The sequence below is a fragment of the Thunnus albacares genome, chromosome 19 (assembly GCF_914725855.1).
Source record: "Thunnus albacares chromosome 19, fThuAlb1.1, whole genome shotgun sequence".
Taxonomy (NCBI): Eukaryota; Metazoa; Chordata; class Actinopteri; order Scombriformes; family Scombridae; genus Thunnus; species Thunnus albacares.
Window position 1 is genome coordinate 19,271,702 of NC_058124.1, and position 18,614 is coordinate 19,290,315.

Below are 18,614 nucleotides of genomic sequence, written 5' to 3' on the forward strand. Positions count from 1 at the left end.
TTCTTATGTACTTCCACACACACACACAAATTTTAAGGCTTGAAATGGGAACAAACTACAAAGACAACTACTGTTACCAGTTTAAGTTTATTGGTATCTCTACATTTGCTATGAATTCATAGGTAGGAAAGTTAACATTTAAAAAGTCTGCATTCTACACTTAGCAGCTACATGTCCTGTAATTGAGACTGAAAGTACAAGTAATTATGGATACAGAGAATCTGTTACAGAGCTGCACATTGTCCTCATGGAACTGCTTTGAATCTACAGCCATGAAATTGTACAGTTTCTTTAAATTTGTTTTTCTTGAAAAAGTCTGCAGCAACTGGGGGGGGAAAGTGGTCATGACTTTCGAGTTAAAACAGTGTAAAACTACGACTGCATTCAGTGGTGTCTTTAACTAGTTTTGTTAGACTTTTGTGAGGAAACCAGCATGCTGCACTATAACATCAGCAGGGGGGGCAGCTGTGCCAAGAATCAGCTCGTTTTCAGATGTTACCGTTGGATCATATCCTCACACATATGCTGCGTGTCAGTGTTTCCCCCCCCCCTACAATAAATACACAAGAATTTTAGCCATCTGTACAATGTTTTAGTGACGTGGACACCCCTCCAACCAACCGTGATCATATGTAGGTTAATGCCGTGTAACATTGAGGGGTGTTTTTTTTTTCAGAAATATGTGTGCTTTCTATTGATGAGGAGGCAGAGCGAGGACAGAGACGCTCCCAGTTTGGAGGCCTCGCTGCTGGCTGTAGGCAGAAGGGTGTAGTCCTGTAGCTTCTGGAAGGCCTGCAGAGAAAAGGGAGAAAACAACTAAGTCATACACACACTGATCACTGGAACAGACTATTGGACATAAGACAGAAGTTTATAGAATAATAGAGGAAGAAGAAGCTTGACAGCGCCTTAAATAACATTCGGCTTCTAGTAAAATTAAATTGGATCTATATAATTAAATAGATACATCTGTTCTGGTTGTCTATAAGAGTTGGGGAAAAGAAGAATTTCTAATGTAGCTACATTATTCCTGTGCTCTCACAAATCATTTATTTTTTATTGCTATCCTGATCATACACCTTTTCCCAGGGTAAAAATATACTGCAATCATGTGAAAAGGAACCAGATTCACACCTGCACATCTTGCCCGGTAAGTAAAATTATAGCCCACAGTGCATTTCCCAGCAGGAATCATTAAAGATTGATATAGTAAAGGGGGGGAGCAAGTTTTATTTTTATAACCAAGAACTACTAAATGATTATTTCTTCACTGTTTTGGAACAAAAAAAACATGAAACAAGAAATGATATTGTCCTCACTCCCTGCAATTTTAAGAGAAGGATAGTGCTATTAAGCAAGAAACTGGCCTAATAAGATATTTCAGCTTGATCACTGCAGTAGTTATATTTAGTATTTTGACATTGTGGATATTACAGGGTTACAGCAGATACCTGCATCACAGGAAACAAGGTCTAAAAATAGTAAAGTCTACAAAATGGAGAAGATTATCTAAGTCTCTCCGTTTCTGCTGATTAATGATAAGACCAGTAAAAGGTCAGAAATATGCAGTTTTAAAGAATAAGGCCTTCACTATATTAATCTACACACTTTCAGGCTATAAATTCCAGTAGTAGCAGCTTCTGACTACAGTAGATACACCAGTGGGTTTAGAGCCTTTATTTACATTCATTGCAATAAGACAAAATTAAATTATGCTTCTATAATCCTTTAATTTGACAAAAAAATGTCTTTTTTAAAAAAATCTGAGGCTTGCACAAAACAACAGAGCTGTACTCACAGAGACGCTGTCAGGACATTCCTCTGCAGGCCGGTGGAGCAGGAAGTCTCGTTTGGACGGGCCTTTTATGTAGATGCAGTTGGCCGCCGAGTCTTCCGGGACAGTCAGCACTTCATAGTGGTGATCAGTCAGCTGTTCCATCATCTGGAGACATTACACACACACACACACTTTAATATTACTGTGCAACAGCCACACACACACACATTACAGCTATCATCCCAGCATTACATACAGACTCCCAGGCAACATCAGGCCCATTATTAATGTCATCAGCAGTCAAAGATACATGATGTGTGCAGTTCATGTAAGGACAAAGATGAGGCAAACACATGCACACACAGAGAGAAAAATGATGACAGATAAAACTTGTAAGAGATGTTAGTGTCCGGCCAGAACATGATTTTCTGATAGTACATAGAAAAAAAACCAGTCAAAATCTAATTTAACTGCTGCTGGAATTGTCTTCTACTCTGAATGTGGCTTTTTTTTCAACGTATTAGCTGCTGCTTGGTGAAGTAAGCAAAAAAGAATTGCTGCATCTCCACAGAGACTGACCACTTAAGTCTGAGGTCAAAGAAAATATTAAGTATTTTATATTTATTTTAAAAAATCTGGGAGAAATGCACACACTCACTCACCCGGAGTGTCTTCTTGGCCCCGTCACTGTTGCCGATGATGATCGTGTCTGGACCTCCCATGGAGCAGATGTTTTTCAGCCGGGCTCCACCGCAGACCGGGACAGTGGACACAGCAAAGTCCTGAACAGATGGAGGTTGAAAAGGTTCATTTACACACAGTCCCTGCAGTTCCTTTCTTTTCCTTTTTTTTTTTTTTTGAGCACAAGAGAAGTTTTCTCATCTTGCTTTGGTAGCCCAGCAGCAGAGGAGAGGTCTTTTTCCACATCAGACATTTTAACTTGTCATAGTAGGGGGACAAAACAGCACAGGTGCTACTAATCACATTAACGAAGGCTCAGTCATTGTGAGTCAGCATGACCTGCAGCTGAACAGAATTCAGCCATCATTAATTTCATTAGTTACACCCGTGCTTTTCCTTCTATGACATGTCTTCTGTGGAAAAAACAGGCCTTGTAAACGAGCTTCCAGATTTTCTATCACTGACCATGTCGAACGTTTACCACTAGCGGCTCGACACAAAGCAGCCTGCTGTGTGATTCTGTGCAGGATCAGAGGCAGACATCCAGTTACAGATTCTTGGTTTGAATAGTTCCTACTTATGGCTACATGCAGTTATTCATTCCTTACAATTTACTCAGTAGTTTTGACAAGAAACATATCGTGCTGTAGGCGTTTTGACAGAGGTGGTTTTGTTTTCAGTGTAATGACACAACCTGCCAGACCTACATAAAACAAATTAATTGGTATTAAAGCTGCAACAAACGTGAAGTGAGTGAAGTGAAACAATTACAACAACATTTAACTATTTTGATAATTAATTTTGAGTTATTTTTAAATCAATTCTCTGATTCCAGCTTCTTAAATGTGAATATCTTCTGGTTTCTTTAGTCCTCTATGAATATGACGAGGTTGTGGACTTTTGGTCGGGACAAAACAAGACATTTTAGGTTGCATCTTGGGCTTCTGGCATTTTATATGCCAAGAAACTAATTGATAAATTGAAAAAATAATCAACAGATTAATGGCTACAACAACAGAAGGTTTTAAGAGTTTTAACGTCTCATGGTCTAAAAAAAAAAATTATGCTGAGGATTTTCCATCATGTTAAGAATAATATTTAGTAAAATAATAACACATGTAACTAGTGGGGGATGTTTTTGGTGTGTAAATGGGAACCAGTAGCTGCGGAGCTAAACTACTGGCAAGCCTCCAAAGACATATTTGGCACAATCCTAATTAGGACATTAACAAATGTTCACTGTTATCAGGAATCATTAATGATCTCACTGGAAGTCATGCTCTAGTGAATTTTCTTTCTTTTTTTCTTTTAAATACCCGGTGTGATATGTTTCCTGGGTTGAGATGCTTCGATGCCATTTTTCCTTTTTATGCTTAAAAAAAACCCAAATATGAATTAAGCTTGCAAAAGTAAAACTGCAAAGATCTGAATCAAACTGAGGTTACATCACTCTAAGCTGCAAAATAGACATATTTTACATATTTCTAGCCAAAGTACAAGCAAAATATTGTACACTGGAATTTTATAGATGACAATTGAAAAGCATGCAAGACACTAATGTAACAATTCTGAAACATGATACTGAGGATCTGCTGGTCTTTCTCTTTCATCCCCCGTTCTGACTGCATGAACCCTCCCACCCACACTAATACGTCTCCCTCCACCAAAGCGTCTGACACGAAGCCAACAACACACACAAAAACACACACACACACACACACATTCAATACGAGTGCAGAGTATATATGTGTGTGTGTGAGTGTGTGTTTAGAAAGGCAGAAGTGCGCAAAATGCACTTAAGAGAAGTGAAGGAATCAATATTAATGGCTGAGTTATGTAAAGCCTAAAGGGGCCACATTGTGTGGTCTCCATTATTTGGCTAAAGGAACGACCTCATTCATCAATGTTTACAGACTGTAATTCCACAAATGCAATACTGTTAATGGCCACCTGCTCACTTTGGCAGCTGGGTCGTTTTCTGACAAGGATCCTTGGCGCTAAGATCGTCTTTGTTGCATGAGCTGGAAATTGAAACTCTACTGATTATTTTGTGGTCGAAAGCTTTTTTTTGTAGGATTTTGCCTAAAGCCAGAAATTCATATTGTAAGCAGGAGATTTAACATATTAAAAAGATAAGTTCCTCTGAAGTACATCATCCCACTTTAACACCTTCTATTACAAACCGTCTACGTCAATGATTCACACAGACAATTCAATTATTCTTGCATTTGTCTCTCTCTCACCCTGAAAGTGTCTGCCAGCACCTCGGCTCCTCTGCGGTTAGTGTGGGAGGAGATGCCGACGAAGAACTCTCTCCCCGTGAAGAGGACGTCGCTGCCCTCCAGCGTGGCCCCTCCAGAGTCCCCTTCCTCAGCCCCCATCTCCACCACCGTCAGGTTTAGCTCTGACATCACCCTCCGCACTGCCTCCGCCTGAGCGAGAGAGGAGAGAGAGAGAGATGGACAGAGAAGGAAACAGACATGTTCAACTTAATTCACACTGAGAGTTTGACTAACAGAGCAAGTGAACAATCTTACAAGGTGGTTAATGTTTGCATGTTTTCCTGGATGAACACAGTTTGTTTTATCTATTTACTGAGTTCTAAAACATACAATTATGTTTCTAGATTTAAGTTAATATTTTTAGGTTTATTTCTTTTTAAAATTTAAGTTGTTAGAGAGTTTTGTGAAGGTCCAAGATCATGTTTTTATGTTTTGAAAACTTTCCTCATTGGTGAACTCAAGGAACCTCAGTAACACTTAACAGGTCAGTCATTTCTGAATTTAGGGCTGCAAATAACGATTATTTTCATAAAATATTCATCTGCCCATTATTTTTCTACTAATCGATTTGTCTACATAATGTCAGACAACAGACAAAGATGCTCATTATCATTTCCTAAAGCTTAAGCTGATGTCTTCAAATGTCTTGTTTTGTCGAATCAACAGTCCAAAATTCAAAAGATATTCAGCTTACTATCATGAATGACACAAAAAAGCTTCAAGCCTTAAGAAGCTGCAACGGCTGAATATTTTGGGAGTTTTGCTTTTATAAAATCAACTAACCGTTGCAGCTCTATCTGAATTATTTAATAATAACTTCAAACGACTTTCCTGGAAAGACCTGTTATGTAATGTAATTTAAAACATTAAGATGACAGAGCTGAACATTCAAAACTGTGTAATTTGTCTACAGGCAAGCAAACAATTCAACTTATATATAAAGAATAAAGTTGCCAATAATCAATGAATGCGTACTGTGTTGGGTTTTAATAGAAATGTTTTTCAAGGAAATTCTATTCTGCTTATAATTAGTATCAAATAACTTAATTATTTTCCAGGAAACCTGTAAAATTAAGTGTTCTTTGATTTAAGTCACCTCAAGTGCCTAACCCCCCTCCCCCCCCCAAAAAAAAAACCTCTAACTGCTTTACAAAATCAAACCTAGAGGACAAATGATATGAGCAAACATGGACATCATGAAATAGATGTTTTGAGTTGCTTTTCTACAGCATTCTCTCCCATCTACTATCGATAACTCTGCTGATTATTTTCTCTAATAACTGTTTGGTCTACTAAACAACAGAAAATAGTGAAAAATACCCAAGTTGACTTACGGTAAATAGCTTGTTTTTGTTGATAAACAGTCCAAAACCCAATAATATTTAATTTACTATCATAGAAGACAAAAGAAAGGCAGAAAATGTTCATATCTGTGAAGCTGGAACCAGTGAAGTTGTCCTTTAAAAATGCAATGATTAATTGCTTATCAAAACTGTTGCTGCTTCATTTTCTGTATTGTTTTAACTCTAAAGCAACTAAAAAGTTTTATTTTCATACCATACTTATATGAAATGAAATAAATAGATACCTGGCTGTTTTTTTTAAGCATGAAACAGCAGAAATACTCCCCCTTTATCTCATGAAGGAAGATTAAGTGCATTATCAGAGGATTAATGGCGCCAAAATGGGTGAACTGAAGCCATTTTCTTCTCCATTGTGTTACCTCACTGCGTCTCTGCTGCTTGAAAGGCCTGGTGATGAGTGCTGTGTCTCCCTGGATGACTGCCACATCGTCTATCCTCCAGCTTTCTGGCAGCTCAGGGTCAGGGGGGATCTCGATCAGCTGCAGGCCGACCTTCTGCCTCAGGGCTCCTGTCAGGCAACCAAACTGACGCTGAGCCTTGGCCAGGTCCACTGAGACGTCCCCGTTCTTACCACCGTCTCCCACTGCTTTCCCAAAGGTCTCTGGGATGCCCCGCACCACAGCGTGGGTGAATCGGCCATATGGGCACATGTTTGCCATGATTTTACTAGCGTGTGTGTTACTTCTTCTCTGTGAAAAAAAGTGGTAGCCGAGTACTGGTGTTCTGCCAAGAGACAAGCAAGAGGTAATAAAAAGATGCAACTTCTTCACAGCAGTCTGGTCTTGGAAAAAAAAAAGCACCAGATGAACTTTAAATGCAGCTAATAATGGGATGAATCAGGAGATCCGAGAGGGAAGAGGAGAGCATCTTCATCCCTGTCTCTCTTCTTTCATTTCAGCTCTCCACCGGCTACTTCCCCATCTGCATTCTTACAGATGCCAAGAAGTGGAGGCAGATGATCCCAGCTGGCCTAAAACAGAGGGACACGGACACATTAACAAGACCAGACACAACGGAATGAACTAAACAACATGGATCAGTTTATTTAAGCTGCAGTGGGACACAAAGATTTCATTCTAGTATGAGAAGTAAATGTCTACCTCATTATTCTTCCAATTAAAATATAGCAAGGCTCCACAGAATTGTACTCTTGTGACTCGCTGATTGTTAGTTTGTAAGGAGAAACAATTAAAGAAAATTTATCCCAGGTGAAACATCCAAGGCCAGCTGAAATAACATACAGAGATAGCGCAGTATAGAGTAGACAAAGGAGCATTGTCCAAGGTTAGATTATAAGGAAACATTATTCAATAGCCTTGCAATATGCTGCAAAGCCTTTCCATATTTGGGCAGTGGGTTAGATTTGGGACAATTGCCCTTTTATCATCTTCCCTGTAACTCACAGCAGTCGCCCACTGTGAGGCTGCAGAAAGGGGACCTGGCTCCTTTCCACACAGGATGTCCCCTAAATCTGTTTCATAACTTATGCAACAAGTGCCGGGCTTTGATATTCATTTCATTCTGTTATAAGGCAGCACACAAAGCATTTTAAGAGTTACCTGCAAGTGACCACTCCTGAGAGGATTTTTAGTCCTCAGATACCTGTGGTGGAACAATAGTTTTTTTTCCCTAGTATGATTTTAGTGCACTGTTGCTCTTTCTGGCTAAGCAATCTTGAGCTATCCAGCTGCAACAACCAATGTGACCATCAGCAAAACGCAGAAGAAAACATCTCCAAGTGTTTGGCAACACACCGCCCCGCAGTTCAATGCTCCTTCCTAAATACTTGTGATGATGTTCCACATTTTCCAGCTGGGTGGGAAAACTATCACTAACACTCCAAGAAGTTGTACAAATAACAAAATACAGATGTAAATTCATATCTCCTCACCTCTTTTTTAAGCGTATGAGCCCCGCGCTCCGGAGTGTTTTCCTCCGCTTGGTTTTTAATATCCAAACGAGCCCCGTTCCCGTTATCCTCTCGCTCCTTTTTCCCTCTGACTGACGAGCTACGTGTCAACGTACACAACGTGCACACGTACACTTCCGGCGGTACATTTAAAAATAAAACGCCTCGGAAGAACACGTAAGTCGCGTTTTTATGTAGCAACTTTGAATTAGCAAATAATGGGGAAAATTTAGTAGAAAATGGCTTTATAAAAGTCACCACATAAAGTAAACGAACCAGTTTTACGTCGTCTTTGAAAAGTGAGAGATTTTCATAACAGTTGAGCTTTTATTTCTTCAAGCTAAAAGACGTAACATCCGGTTTGCCTTACGTACGTATCTCTAGTTTGACTTTAGCTCCCGAGCTCTGCCCCCCCATCCCCCACACGTCCTGTCCGGAGTCAATCAAGATTGATTTCTGTTAAATTACAACCAGTCTTGAAGCTGCATGACGCAGTAACCAGATTACACTCATTAATAACGGCACAGCAGTACAAAGTCTGATTTAAAAAAAAGAATTTTGTTGAAATTGAGAATGTCAACTCCAAATTCACCAAAAAAGGATGACTTAAAGGGAAACTTCATTATTTTTCAACCTGGACCCTGTTTTCCCATCTTTTTGTGTCTAAGTGACTGATGGGGACAATTTTTTAAATTGGTCCAGTATTGAGTGAGAGTGCTGCAACAGCCATGAAACAGGCTGCAGTGTAATCCTTTAGGGCAATAGTGCACCGCCAATGTACGTCCACTAAAAGTGCTTGTTTTTGCCGCTGACAGGCTCAGATTGGAGGAGTGCCGGGACGAGTTTGTTGTATTGGAGGACAGAAAGCGTAGCTTAGTGTCATTGAAAAGATATGCAAGGTCATGGCTGAATATTTAGCTGATTTCGACAACTCAACTCCCATGAGATACCAGCATGAGACTTCTCCTTGGGTGAGGCTTGCTTAGATACAATAACAAACAGACAGGATCAAGCGAAAAATAAACATGTTTTATTTCTCTGTAAACTCCTTTCAATAATGTCAGAGACTTAATAACAATCTGAGCCCGTCAGTGGCAGAAACAAGCACTTTTAGTGGACGTACGTTGATGGGGCGCAATTGCCCCAAAGGATTACATTGCAGCCCATTTCACAGCTGTTGCAGCACTCCCACTCAATACTGGACCAATTTCAAAAATTGTTGACCCTATTAGTCACTTAGACACAAAAAGATGGGAAAATAGAGTCCAGCTTGAAAAATACCCAAAGTTTCCCTTTAATATAGGTATTTAGTTGCCATATCATACACTTTAAACTAAGTTAGTTAGTCAGAATAAGAACTAGTACGAACTAGAGTTAACTCAAAACAGCTATTTTACAGTGACATAAAAATTAAAATATATTAGTATCATAACACATTATTGTCACCTCATCAACGATCCGAGTGCCGACGTCACAGTGGACCTGTAGTACCTGAAAATTAAACGTTAACTGTTGACAGTTGAGCTAACGTTATCTACTGTTTATGCTAGTTTTTTAAGGTGACTAGCTGGTGACTATAACAGCCAGTTTGGAGCTTGTGACTGCAAACTGTTACTAGCTACTTCATAATCATTTACAGCTAAGGAAATGTCAAATTTTGAGGTCACCCAGAGTAGGCAAACATATTTTCATTTAACATTGTTCTTAGCATAATTCTTAGCAATCTTAGCATAAATTAACCCACTGATGAAATCCCTACTTTTGCCACATATAGCATAAGCCTTCCCTGACACCCTTTCCTTGTATTAGGACATTGAATTAATGACGGATTGCCGTTTTTCTATTAGATTGTCTGGGATTAAGGGCTTCATATCCCCCCCTGTAATCCCGATGAATTGTTTATAAAAGGCCTTTCCTCTCTGCTTTTATCTGCCCATTAAATATTATACTGTAACCTAAACTTGGACTGTCTGCATTGAATCAAATAAGTCAATATTCTTCTCACTTCTCCCACAGTGCACCAAATAATTGGCTGCATCAGGTTCACAGTTCATTTATCTCTCTAAGCTGTCTAAACATTCTCAAGTTGCCTTGTCCTCTCTTTCTCCTCTCTTTCTGTTCAAAGTCATCACAGATTAAGGCCTGTACATGCAGTACTACTGAGCCACACTGTGGCTGTGTTTGTCTGTGTGACATGACAAAAAAAATAATCTGGCTTTTCCTGAAATGTGGGTCAAATGATGTTGGACACTGTTGAGATTGTTGGATAAACAAGTTACCACATCAGACACTAAAGAAAAAGCTCTGCTATTTGTATGCATCCCTTTTAAACAGCTGTCTTGTGAATTGTGTTTACAATTTTGGTTTTTTTTCCCCCTAAACTTTGGCAACAACACTATCTGTAAGTTTGGACAGCAGTGGCATAAACATGCATAAACACATCTTAGGTAACAGATGGCTGTGAGCTGGAGTTTATAAATGTGTACGTGCACGTGGGCGTGTGGGACTACTTTTTGACTCGTAAGGCGGCACAATATTTCCTTCTACTGACTAGATTGAGTTACTGCAGCCACGATTGTTCATTAACAGAAAGTCAGAGATGAAGAGGCAACCCGGTGACGGAGAAGAAATATAAATATGTATATCCTATACACAAAAGAAGAGATAAAGTCAGAAAATGTGAGGTTGATGTAATAGTAGAGGGATGTGTGTGTGGAGGGAGGGGGGGAGGGAAGATGGGAAGTAGACAGCACAGACCGGCACAGACAGGATTAAAGAACACCATCTGTCCACTGAGATCCTTCAGCCAACACACAAAACATCCCCGTCGAATACAGCATCAGCACGTTCACCACACGAGCACCCTCTGTGGAAAAAAAAGTCTCCTCCACTCCTCTCTAATTACAATTCATCAATGCTTTTGTCCTCAACAACTACCCATCCTGTCACAGCTGGCAGAAATGGACTTGATTTTCCTTGAATTACTTCACAGGGGCAAAACCCACAGCAATCGTGTGGATGCTGTGATGCTGGAGTTTGTTTTAGTAATTTGGAGTCACTTATAAACCTCAATTCAGACCCAGTTTTGGACAGATTTTGCAGTTTTTATCAATGATGTAATCAAGGACTGTAAGAAGGCAAATTGTTCCCTAATTTGCATTTTATCAAACTTCACTATCGGTTTTAGTTTGTTGTTTCTTCACTCAGCTAGGACCTTACAACCATAGTTTTATGTTTTATCAAATATAAGGCTGCAACTAACTTATTTTCATTATCAATTAATCTGTCGGTTATTTTCTTCAGTGGTTTGGTCTATAAAATGTCAGAAAATGGTGAAAAATATCAATCACAGTTTCCCAAGATACCCAAGATGCAACCTGAAATGTCTTGTTTACTATCATAGAGGACTAAAGAAACCAGAAAATATTCACATTTTAGAAGCTTGAACTTGAGCATTTTTTACTCAAAAAAATTTAACGATGATAAAAATTGTTGCAGATTGATTTTTTGTGGATTGACTAATCGTTGCAGCTCTAATTAAATGTATCTGATACCAATTTAAAAAGATGCAAACTAGTCTGTTTTCTTAGCTCATTGAGTGCTAAAATTTGGCAAAAAAACTGCTTTCATGTAACAGTAATTGTGTAAAAGAGACAAATTCATGAATCAAACTTTTACTCATGAATCAAATTTTACCTGAATTTGGGAGATTTGGTGCACTTTTAAATTGTTTAGTGTTTTTTGTTATTTTTCTTAATTACTTTATTGTGATCTATATATATTAATTCTCACTGGAGCCATGAAATAATTGTTGTAAAGCATCTGTCAAACTAGTCAGGGGCCAGTTTCCACAATTAACATGCAAGCTGCGACTAACAGCATGACATCATTTCCTCTAGTGTTAATTTTGGCACGTTAAACACAGTACTCGCGACTCACAGATGAGCATGCGAGAGAACTGCAGGCGTGACAAACATTTGTGAAACCGGGCACTGGAACCATTTGCGATCCGTGTGTAACCGGCTCACAAATCACTTTTGTGAAACGGAGATCATGATTAGTCAATAATGATCAAACTCCATTCTTATTTTTTATAAAAGTAAAAAAAAACTGGCAAAAAAATTGTCAAAAACATGCTTTCATCTAACAGAAGTAAACTGATTTACAGTAGAGTTGTCGGACTGATTATCCTTCTAACATATCACCTTAATTACTGCACATAAATCGGAGAAATGAAAGAAAACGTATCGTAAATACAGTTTGAGATGTAGCAGGAGTCTGATAACTTCTCCGTGGAGTTTTTTGGCTTTTGGTTGTGTGCTGCTGTGTAATTAATCAGCTGGTAAACAGCTTATTCAGTCTGAGCCTGCTTGGCTCGCCCTATCACAAGACTGCTGTCAGCAGACCGTTCTACATGCTGCCCTCACGTCTTCTATTACGCCCTAAAGGATAATTCAGTTATACTGACTTGCTCTCCAACTCACTGATTCTGTCTTTCTGACATGCTGACTGTCTCTCTCTGTCTAAGATGCTGACTCTTTCTCCTCTGTGCTGCCTTTACTTTACTTTACACCTTTACTCATTACAGAAGCTGCAGTCTCACACATATACACATTAACACATACACAATATGTCTCATTCTGACTTTAAAAAAGGATCGTATTTCTCATACATACACACGATTTTGCTGTAATCATTCCTCTTGCTCATACTGACCTTTAAGAGATTCTTTCATAATGCAGTTTTCATGTAAGTGATGTGAGGACAAAATCCACAAGCCCTCCTTCCGTGCGAAAATGTATTTAAAAGTTCATTTGAAGCTAATATGAAGCCTCAGCCACCCAAATGAGTCAAATCAGGTCAATATCTTCCAAACTTACTGTCTTTTTAGTGCCAAATTCCCTTTCTGTTAATATCCTTCCACCTTAGCTAAACAGGAAAACACTGTCCGCTGAGACACAAAGAGGGACATTTTTTTTTTGCTAAAAAGTCTGTAACTGTGGAAAATATCCACTTTATTTGACTGACTCAGTCTGCTGAAGCCTCGTATGATTTGGCCAGCATCATCTACATTGTAAGGGCATTTTGAGGGGACCTTCTGATGGTGAGGAATGACAACAAGCAAAACCTGTTTTAATATTCATTTAGGCTCCTGACTGGTGTTTTCAGAAAGACTTGAAAAATTGTGAACTTATTCTTTAATGCACTTGTTTAATTCAATTTAAGATCGATAGATACACAGACTCCACTATTCTCTAGAGCAAAATTACACTAAATCTACCCGGATGTTTCTCCCATATATGATAGTTTGGTTTGGTTTGTTTTTTCACATGTTTTAAAATTGAACCTTCTTGGTCTGGTATTTTTTTATATTACCTCTAAAGTCGTCACCTCTAATCAAGAACCAGATCCCTTACAGTACTTATCATCCTACTTATCATCCTGAATCAAAGACTCAGAAACCTTTTCTTTCTTTTTCCCTCTTTACAGCAAAAAAAAAAGAGAGATCACATTAAATTTTTCCTTTTTTAAAAAAATGTTTCATTTAGTTCTTTTTTATTACCTGTATAAAACATCGCTTGGCTCTATAAGTGTTAAACTGAGAAACAACTGACTCATTGTCACCTGTATACGACCCAAACTGCTCAATCAAAATCTTTTTTTTTTATTTTTTTTTTTTAAAAGGATAGTATTTCTTACATGCAACAACACAGAGAATTATAAATAATCTTTTTGCTTGTCCTCCTTTAAGGTCAGAGGTCATCTCCAGAGGAGCAGATCTTAAACACCATCCGATTCACTTCACCATAAAGTCCAGTCTCTCTCTGCTGACTGTCAGAGAAGTATAAGTCCACTTAATTAGCTCAATGACTCAAACACTTCCTTTTTCTATCTACTATGTTTCTCACTTCCTCTGAATACTAACGTACCAGTATCCTCCTTTTTTTTTCAACTTAATACACAGAGCATCTTTGACTAAGGCGCTGTTTTTTATCAAGAGACACCCACCGTGATATGAAAATGAAGACCAACCTACAGTCTTAGGCTGTCCGTAACCACATCAGCTGATCATAATTACCTCTCCAGATTAAATTAAAAGTTTTAGGGAGGGAGGAGACACCGACCGCACGAGTAACGTCTTTTAAAATCAAGCCTACGACAAAACATAGAAGTCAAGAACGAGGGTGACATAAAGGAAAAAAACTCGGAGGTGAACGCAGGGAACAAATTTAATTATTTTTGAGGAGGTACTACTTAATCAGCTAAACCTAAAATACAACAGAAGAAGAGCTGCCGCTGAGGGTGTGGGCTTCCAACGACAAAGATTTTTGGATTCGCTTGAAGAGTAAACTGAAAACATTGTTATTTAGGACTTCTCACTGGAAGCATCATGCCTCGTTCACAACTTCTGATTGTGCTCCTGTGTTGTCTTCCCCTGGCAAGTATGTAGGACATGCAAGAAACAAATCTTGTGAAAAAAACTTATTTAAAAGTTATTTGATGATTTGAAGGACTGGAAGAAGACAAATTGTTCCCTTATTTGCATTTTATCAAACTTCACTATCAGTTTTAGTTTGTGTTTCTTCATTCACTGGGTTAAAAGTTTTGGACTTCACAGCCATAGTTTTATGTTTCATTAAATATATCAAATAACAATTTAAAAAGATGCAAACAAGTCAGTCTTTCTTAGCTCATTCAGTGTTGAAATTTGGCAAAAAAAAAACTGCTTTTATGTAACAGTAATTGTGTAAAATGGTTATTTGATTAAATCCAAACATCTATGAAAAGATTTTGAAACAATTTTTCCTAAATTTGGAAAGTTTTGCTGCATTTTAAGCTTGCTTTGTGTTCATGTGCTAACATTAGCAGAATTGTGGCTAATTGTGGCTTCTATTTTTTATTTTTTTTTGATTTATACGGATTTATTCCCACTGGAACCAGTAAAAACAACTGTCATAAAGTAGCCGTCAAACGGCTGACCAAAAAATCCAATGACTGATATATTGGTTGATATTAACTCAAAGATAAATCATCATCGGCGTATATGTCAGCTGATAAGTATCGTTATCAGATACAAGAAATTGCGGTGCAGAAATGCTAAAATTATGTTTATGGTAGTTTATAAACAGTTTGTCCCCAAAACCAAACTTATGTGAAAAAATGTATATTGATTCATGTATCAGATTTTTACCACCAAATGTCAATATATCTGTCCCCAAAATCCTGAATCAGTCGAGCTATGTTCACAATAACTTTCTTGATATTTGCTTTCTTTTTTCCCCTCAGCCTGTTTGCGCTGTTTCACCTGTGTGTTCCCCGCCCTTTCTCCTCTGGACTGCTTTAAGTTTCCTCAGGAATGCCCGGCCGGGCAGCGCTGCCTGTCCAGCACTGCGATGGGAATACGAGGTGAGATCCAGATCAGTGTGTGTGTGTGTGTGTGAGAAAGAGAGAAAGAGAGAAAGACAGAGAATTTATACTGTATCTGTGTCTGCAGATTAGATTATTTTTGAAGAATCTAGGGCACAATGGTCAGAAATTTGGCAGACAAAGCCTCATTGTACAAAGCATTGTCTGGGAGCAGATTTGAGAAATGTACTGTCCATTCTGTAAGTATAAGGACAGTTTTGTTTTGGCTTTTTTTGTGCTGCCAGCCCACTAGATTTGAAGAGAAAACCATGGATATAAAGTGAAAGTGCTGACTTTCATCAACACCCACATCATGAAGAACTCCGTAGCAACTGAAGTCCTTTTTGTTGTTACAAGTCCTACACTGTTACACCCAATATAGGCCAAATGCTTTTAAAGCTGAGAGTCAGCACTTTAACCTCAAAGTCATGGTTTTATTTGAAATCCAGTGTTGTGGGAATCTTTGTTCTAAAAAGAAAGTTTATTGAGTTATCGGGATAACTTTGCTGAAGACAAACATAGAAAAAGCTCTTAAATGTGGAATACAGACTGATGTTAAAATACCTGGTTTTACTCTGCAAAGTTTTCCAGATAACTCCATAAACCACCTTTTGGAACTTTCCTCTGCAGTACAGAGCCAAAACAATATCACTGTTCAAATATTTACAGTCCGCATTACACAGTCTCTATTTATTGATGTTAGGGATACTAAAATTTTAAAAAACTCAAACATGTGGTCGGTTTTTGGAGCCTGATCCTCTCTCGACTTTCCGAGTGCAAAAAACAAAAAAGGAGACAAAAGAATGACTCAATAGATCAGCTTTTAGCACCATTTCTCATCGGGCCAGTTGTCAGCTCACTAAAGCCTGTGATGCCATCAAATTATCTCTAAAAATAGCTCGCCGGGCTTCGGCCCCGGGTGGGGCAAAACGCTCACTGTGTCTCATCAGAGGCTGTAAAAGCCCCTTTCCCACATGCACCTTAACTGAACTTTAAATGTTCAGGCGGTTTTCCGTGTGAGCGTCATGTGGGTTTGGCGTTACACTTTTAAGAGCACGTACATTCAAATTCTTGCTTCCTCATCTTGTTAAATAACTAAAGATAAACGGCTGCCAAAATGTCCTCACTTCCTTTTCACGTTTATTTCTCATCAGCATCAATGTTTTGACAAAGTGAGATAAGGATTTTAGTGGAAGAATATTTTTTTATCGATATACTAGACGATATGTTACATTTCAGTTATATTGCTTGTTATGAAACACTTGTTAATGCTACACTAAACTTAACCAAATGGAGCAAAATTAATGGGTTTTGTATGAAAGCACCGAAAGGCAGATACTCAATACCTAATTGTGTAATTAAATCACAGCTGAACTTGAAACAGAATATACAGCAAAAATGATCTGATCAATGTTTGTCTTTGAAATTCCCAATTGGCAATTTCAATTTCCACAATATATATTTATATTCATTGAAGTTTCCTATATTAAAAAATATATATTCCAGTTCTAACTTGAAATGTTCTTCTGGAAATTTTGAAACTGGAGACTTCAAAATACAAACTATATGTTACTGTACTATAAATTAAACTATTTACTTTTAGTTGTTTATCAGCAGCTTGAAATTCTAATTATGGCCTTTCTTTGCTTCCATAGTTTTGTTTGATCGTCATCAGCCATCACGGCATGGACCAAAATAAATTCCTCTCCTTTCTCCGCTCTCGTAGGCTCACTACAAGTGACAATGTACGAGAAAAGCTGCGCTCTTCCCGCCCAGTGCGGTGTGAGTGGGCAGAAATACTCCACAGGCCTGTACTTCAACTACACCAATGTCTGCTGTGATACAGACCTGTGTAACGGGGCCGTGTCCGTTGCTGCCCTCAGCTGGGGAGGAGCGGCACTCTGCCTGCTGCCTGCACTCAGCCTCTTGCTGGCCTGAGCAGCAGAGATGACGATGATGATGATGATGGGGTGGAGGTCAAACTGGGTCACGCTCAACACCAGCTGTGTAAGTGACCTGGGAGACATTGTGTAAATGTAAATGTACAATGACAGACCAGAGCAAAGAGAGCATTAACAATGAACATGTCCAATGGTTACCCAATGAATTACACATTTTAGTGATACAGTCCACACAAATCTTTTATATTGTCCTACCCAAAGTAGTCAAAATCATAATGTTTTGGTAAAAATGCACTTACTATCAACTTACATGTCTAAGTCACATGTTTTTCCGTTTTTTTTAGAACATGATTTGATGGTTGTATGAAGTGATATACAAAAAGATGACAAAATTGTCCAAATATAGTTAGTAAAAATACTAAACTGAAACCAAATAAATACAGCTGACAAAACAATCTCACCTCAAGTAGCTGCTCTGGAGCTTTCAATCATATCATGGAAATGTAGATGTCCAAATTTCCATTTCCAAGTACTTTAGGGGCGTCTTTTTTTCCCCCGTGTCGGCTGAAAAGTTTCAAAGTTCATTCTTGACCTTGAAAAAGAAAGTTGAAAAACCAATCTCACCTCGAGGTCCATTTAGTGGCTGTTCTGGAGCTTCCATTCATATTACGGTTGCACTGATGCACCTTTTTCAGTCAATACTGAGTATTGAACCAATACCAGTGATTAATTAAGAAGCTGTGTGCCTCAGTGTGTAGAAGAGACTGGGATCGTTCTTTCATGTGGAGGGCAACATCAGGCTCGACTTAAACATTGCTTTCCTAACATTGTAAAACAAAATGTAACAAATAAATACAGAAATATAAATTTACTGAATTCTTATTTGTTAAAATAACGGTATCCGATACCAGATCAGCCCATTTTCACTGATACCTGATCCAGCTATTTGAGTCAGTATTGGATATGTTTTGCTTAAAAATTGAAGTTCAGTCCTCATCTTGGAAACAGTTGATCATCCGTTGATGAAGATCATGTGATATGACCGAAAGCCCCCGAAGAGCCACACAATTGGTATACCATAAATAAATGAGATACTAATGATTTTCATTACTCCTCCTTTTTCCATGAAGCACTTTGTAACATTGTTAAGAAAAGTACTACATAAATAAAGCATTATTATTATTATTATTATATGATATTATCATATAATAATAATTTTCTGTCCATCGACTAATCGATTCGTCGTTGTAGCTCTGGATTTTATCAACTGCTGTTTCCAAGGTCAAGAATGAA

At 38.3% G+C, this 18,614-nt stretch overlaps 2 protein-coding genes across 2 annotated transcripts; one reads left to right on the top strand and one right to left on the bottom strand.

Moving 5' to 3' along the window:
- Positions 1–68: 68 nt before the first annotated feature.
- On the bottom strand, positions 69–8,117 carry ddah2 (dimethylarginine dimethylaminohydrolase 2). Its single transcript, XM_044334928.1, has 6 exons — positions 7,996–8,117; positions 6,464–7,074; positions 4,702–4,890; positions 2,440–2,559; positions 1,799–1,942; positions 69–792 (listed from the first exon to the last, which is right to left on the bottom strand). Exons 2-6 carry the CDS (start codon positions 6,761–6,763, stop codon positions 673–675), a joined length of 873 nt encoding a protein of 290 aa, XP_044190863.1. The 5' UTR covers positions 6,764–7,074; positions 7,996–8,117; the 3' UTR covers positions 69–672.
- A 5,952-nt stretch (positions 8,118–14,069) lies between these two features.
- LOC122969335 (prostate stem cell antigen-like) lies at positions 14,070–18,469 on the top strand. The gene is made up of 3 exons (XM_044334931.1): positions 14,070–14,456; positions 15,301–15,420; positions 17,147–18,469. The coding sequence occupies exons 1-3, from the start codon at positions 14,405–14,407 to the stop codon at positions 17,356–17,358; spliced, it is 384 nt and encodes a 127-aa protein (XP_044190866.1). The 5' UTR covers positions 14,070–14,404; the 3' UTR covers positions 17,359–18,469.
- Positions 18,470–18,614: the final 145 nt, after the last annotated feature.

Bases quoted from the DNA above. Each gene is read 5' to 3' on its own strand.
- ddah2 (XM_044334928.1), bottom strand. From the start codon at position 6,763: ATGGCAAACATGTGCCCATATGGCCGATTCACCCACGCTGTGGTGCGG. The intron at 4,891-6,463 runs GTAACACAATGG...TCTCTCGCTCAG, and splicing joins AGCAGCAGAGACGCAGTGAG to GCGGAGGCAGTGCGGAGGGT. The intron at 1,943-2,439 runs GTGAGTGAGTGT...TAATGTCTCCAG, and splicing joins GGGCCAAGAAGACACTCCGG to ATGATGGAACAGCTGACTGA.
- LOC122969335 (XM_044334931.1), top strand. From the start codon at position 14,405: ATGCCTCGTTCACAACTTCTGATTGTGCTCCTGTGTTGTCTTCCCCTG. The intron at 14,457-15,300 runs GTATGTAGGACA...TTTTCCCCTCAG, and splicing joins GTGTTGTCTTCCCCTGGCAA to CCTGTTTGCGCTGTTTCACC. The intron at 15,421-17,146 runs GTGAGATCCAGA...CCGCTCTCGTAG, and splicing joins CACTGCGATGGGAATACGAG to GCTCACTACAAGTGACAATG.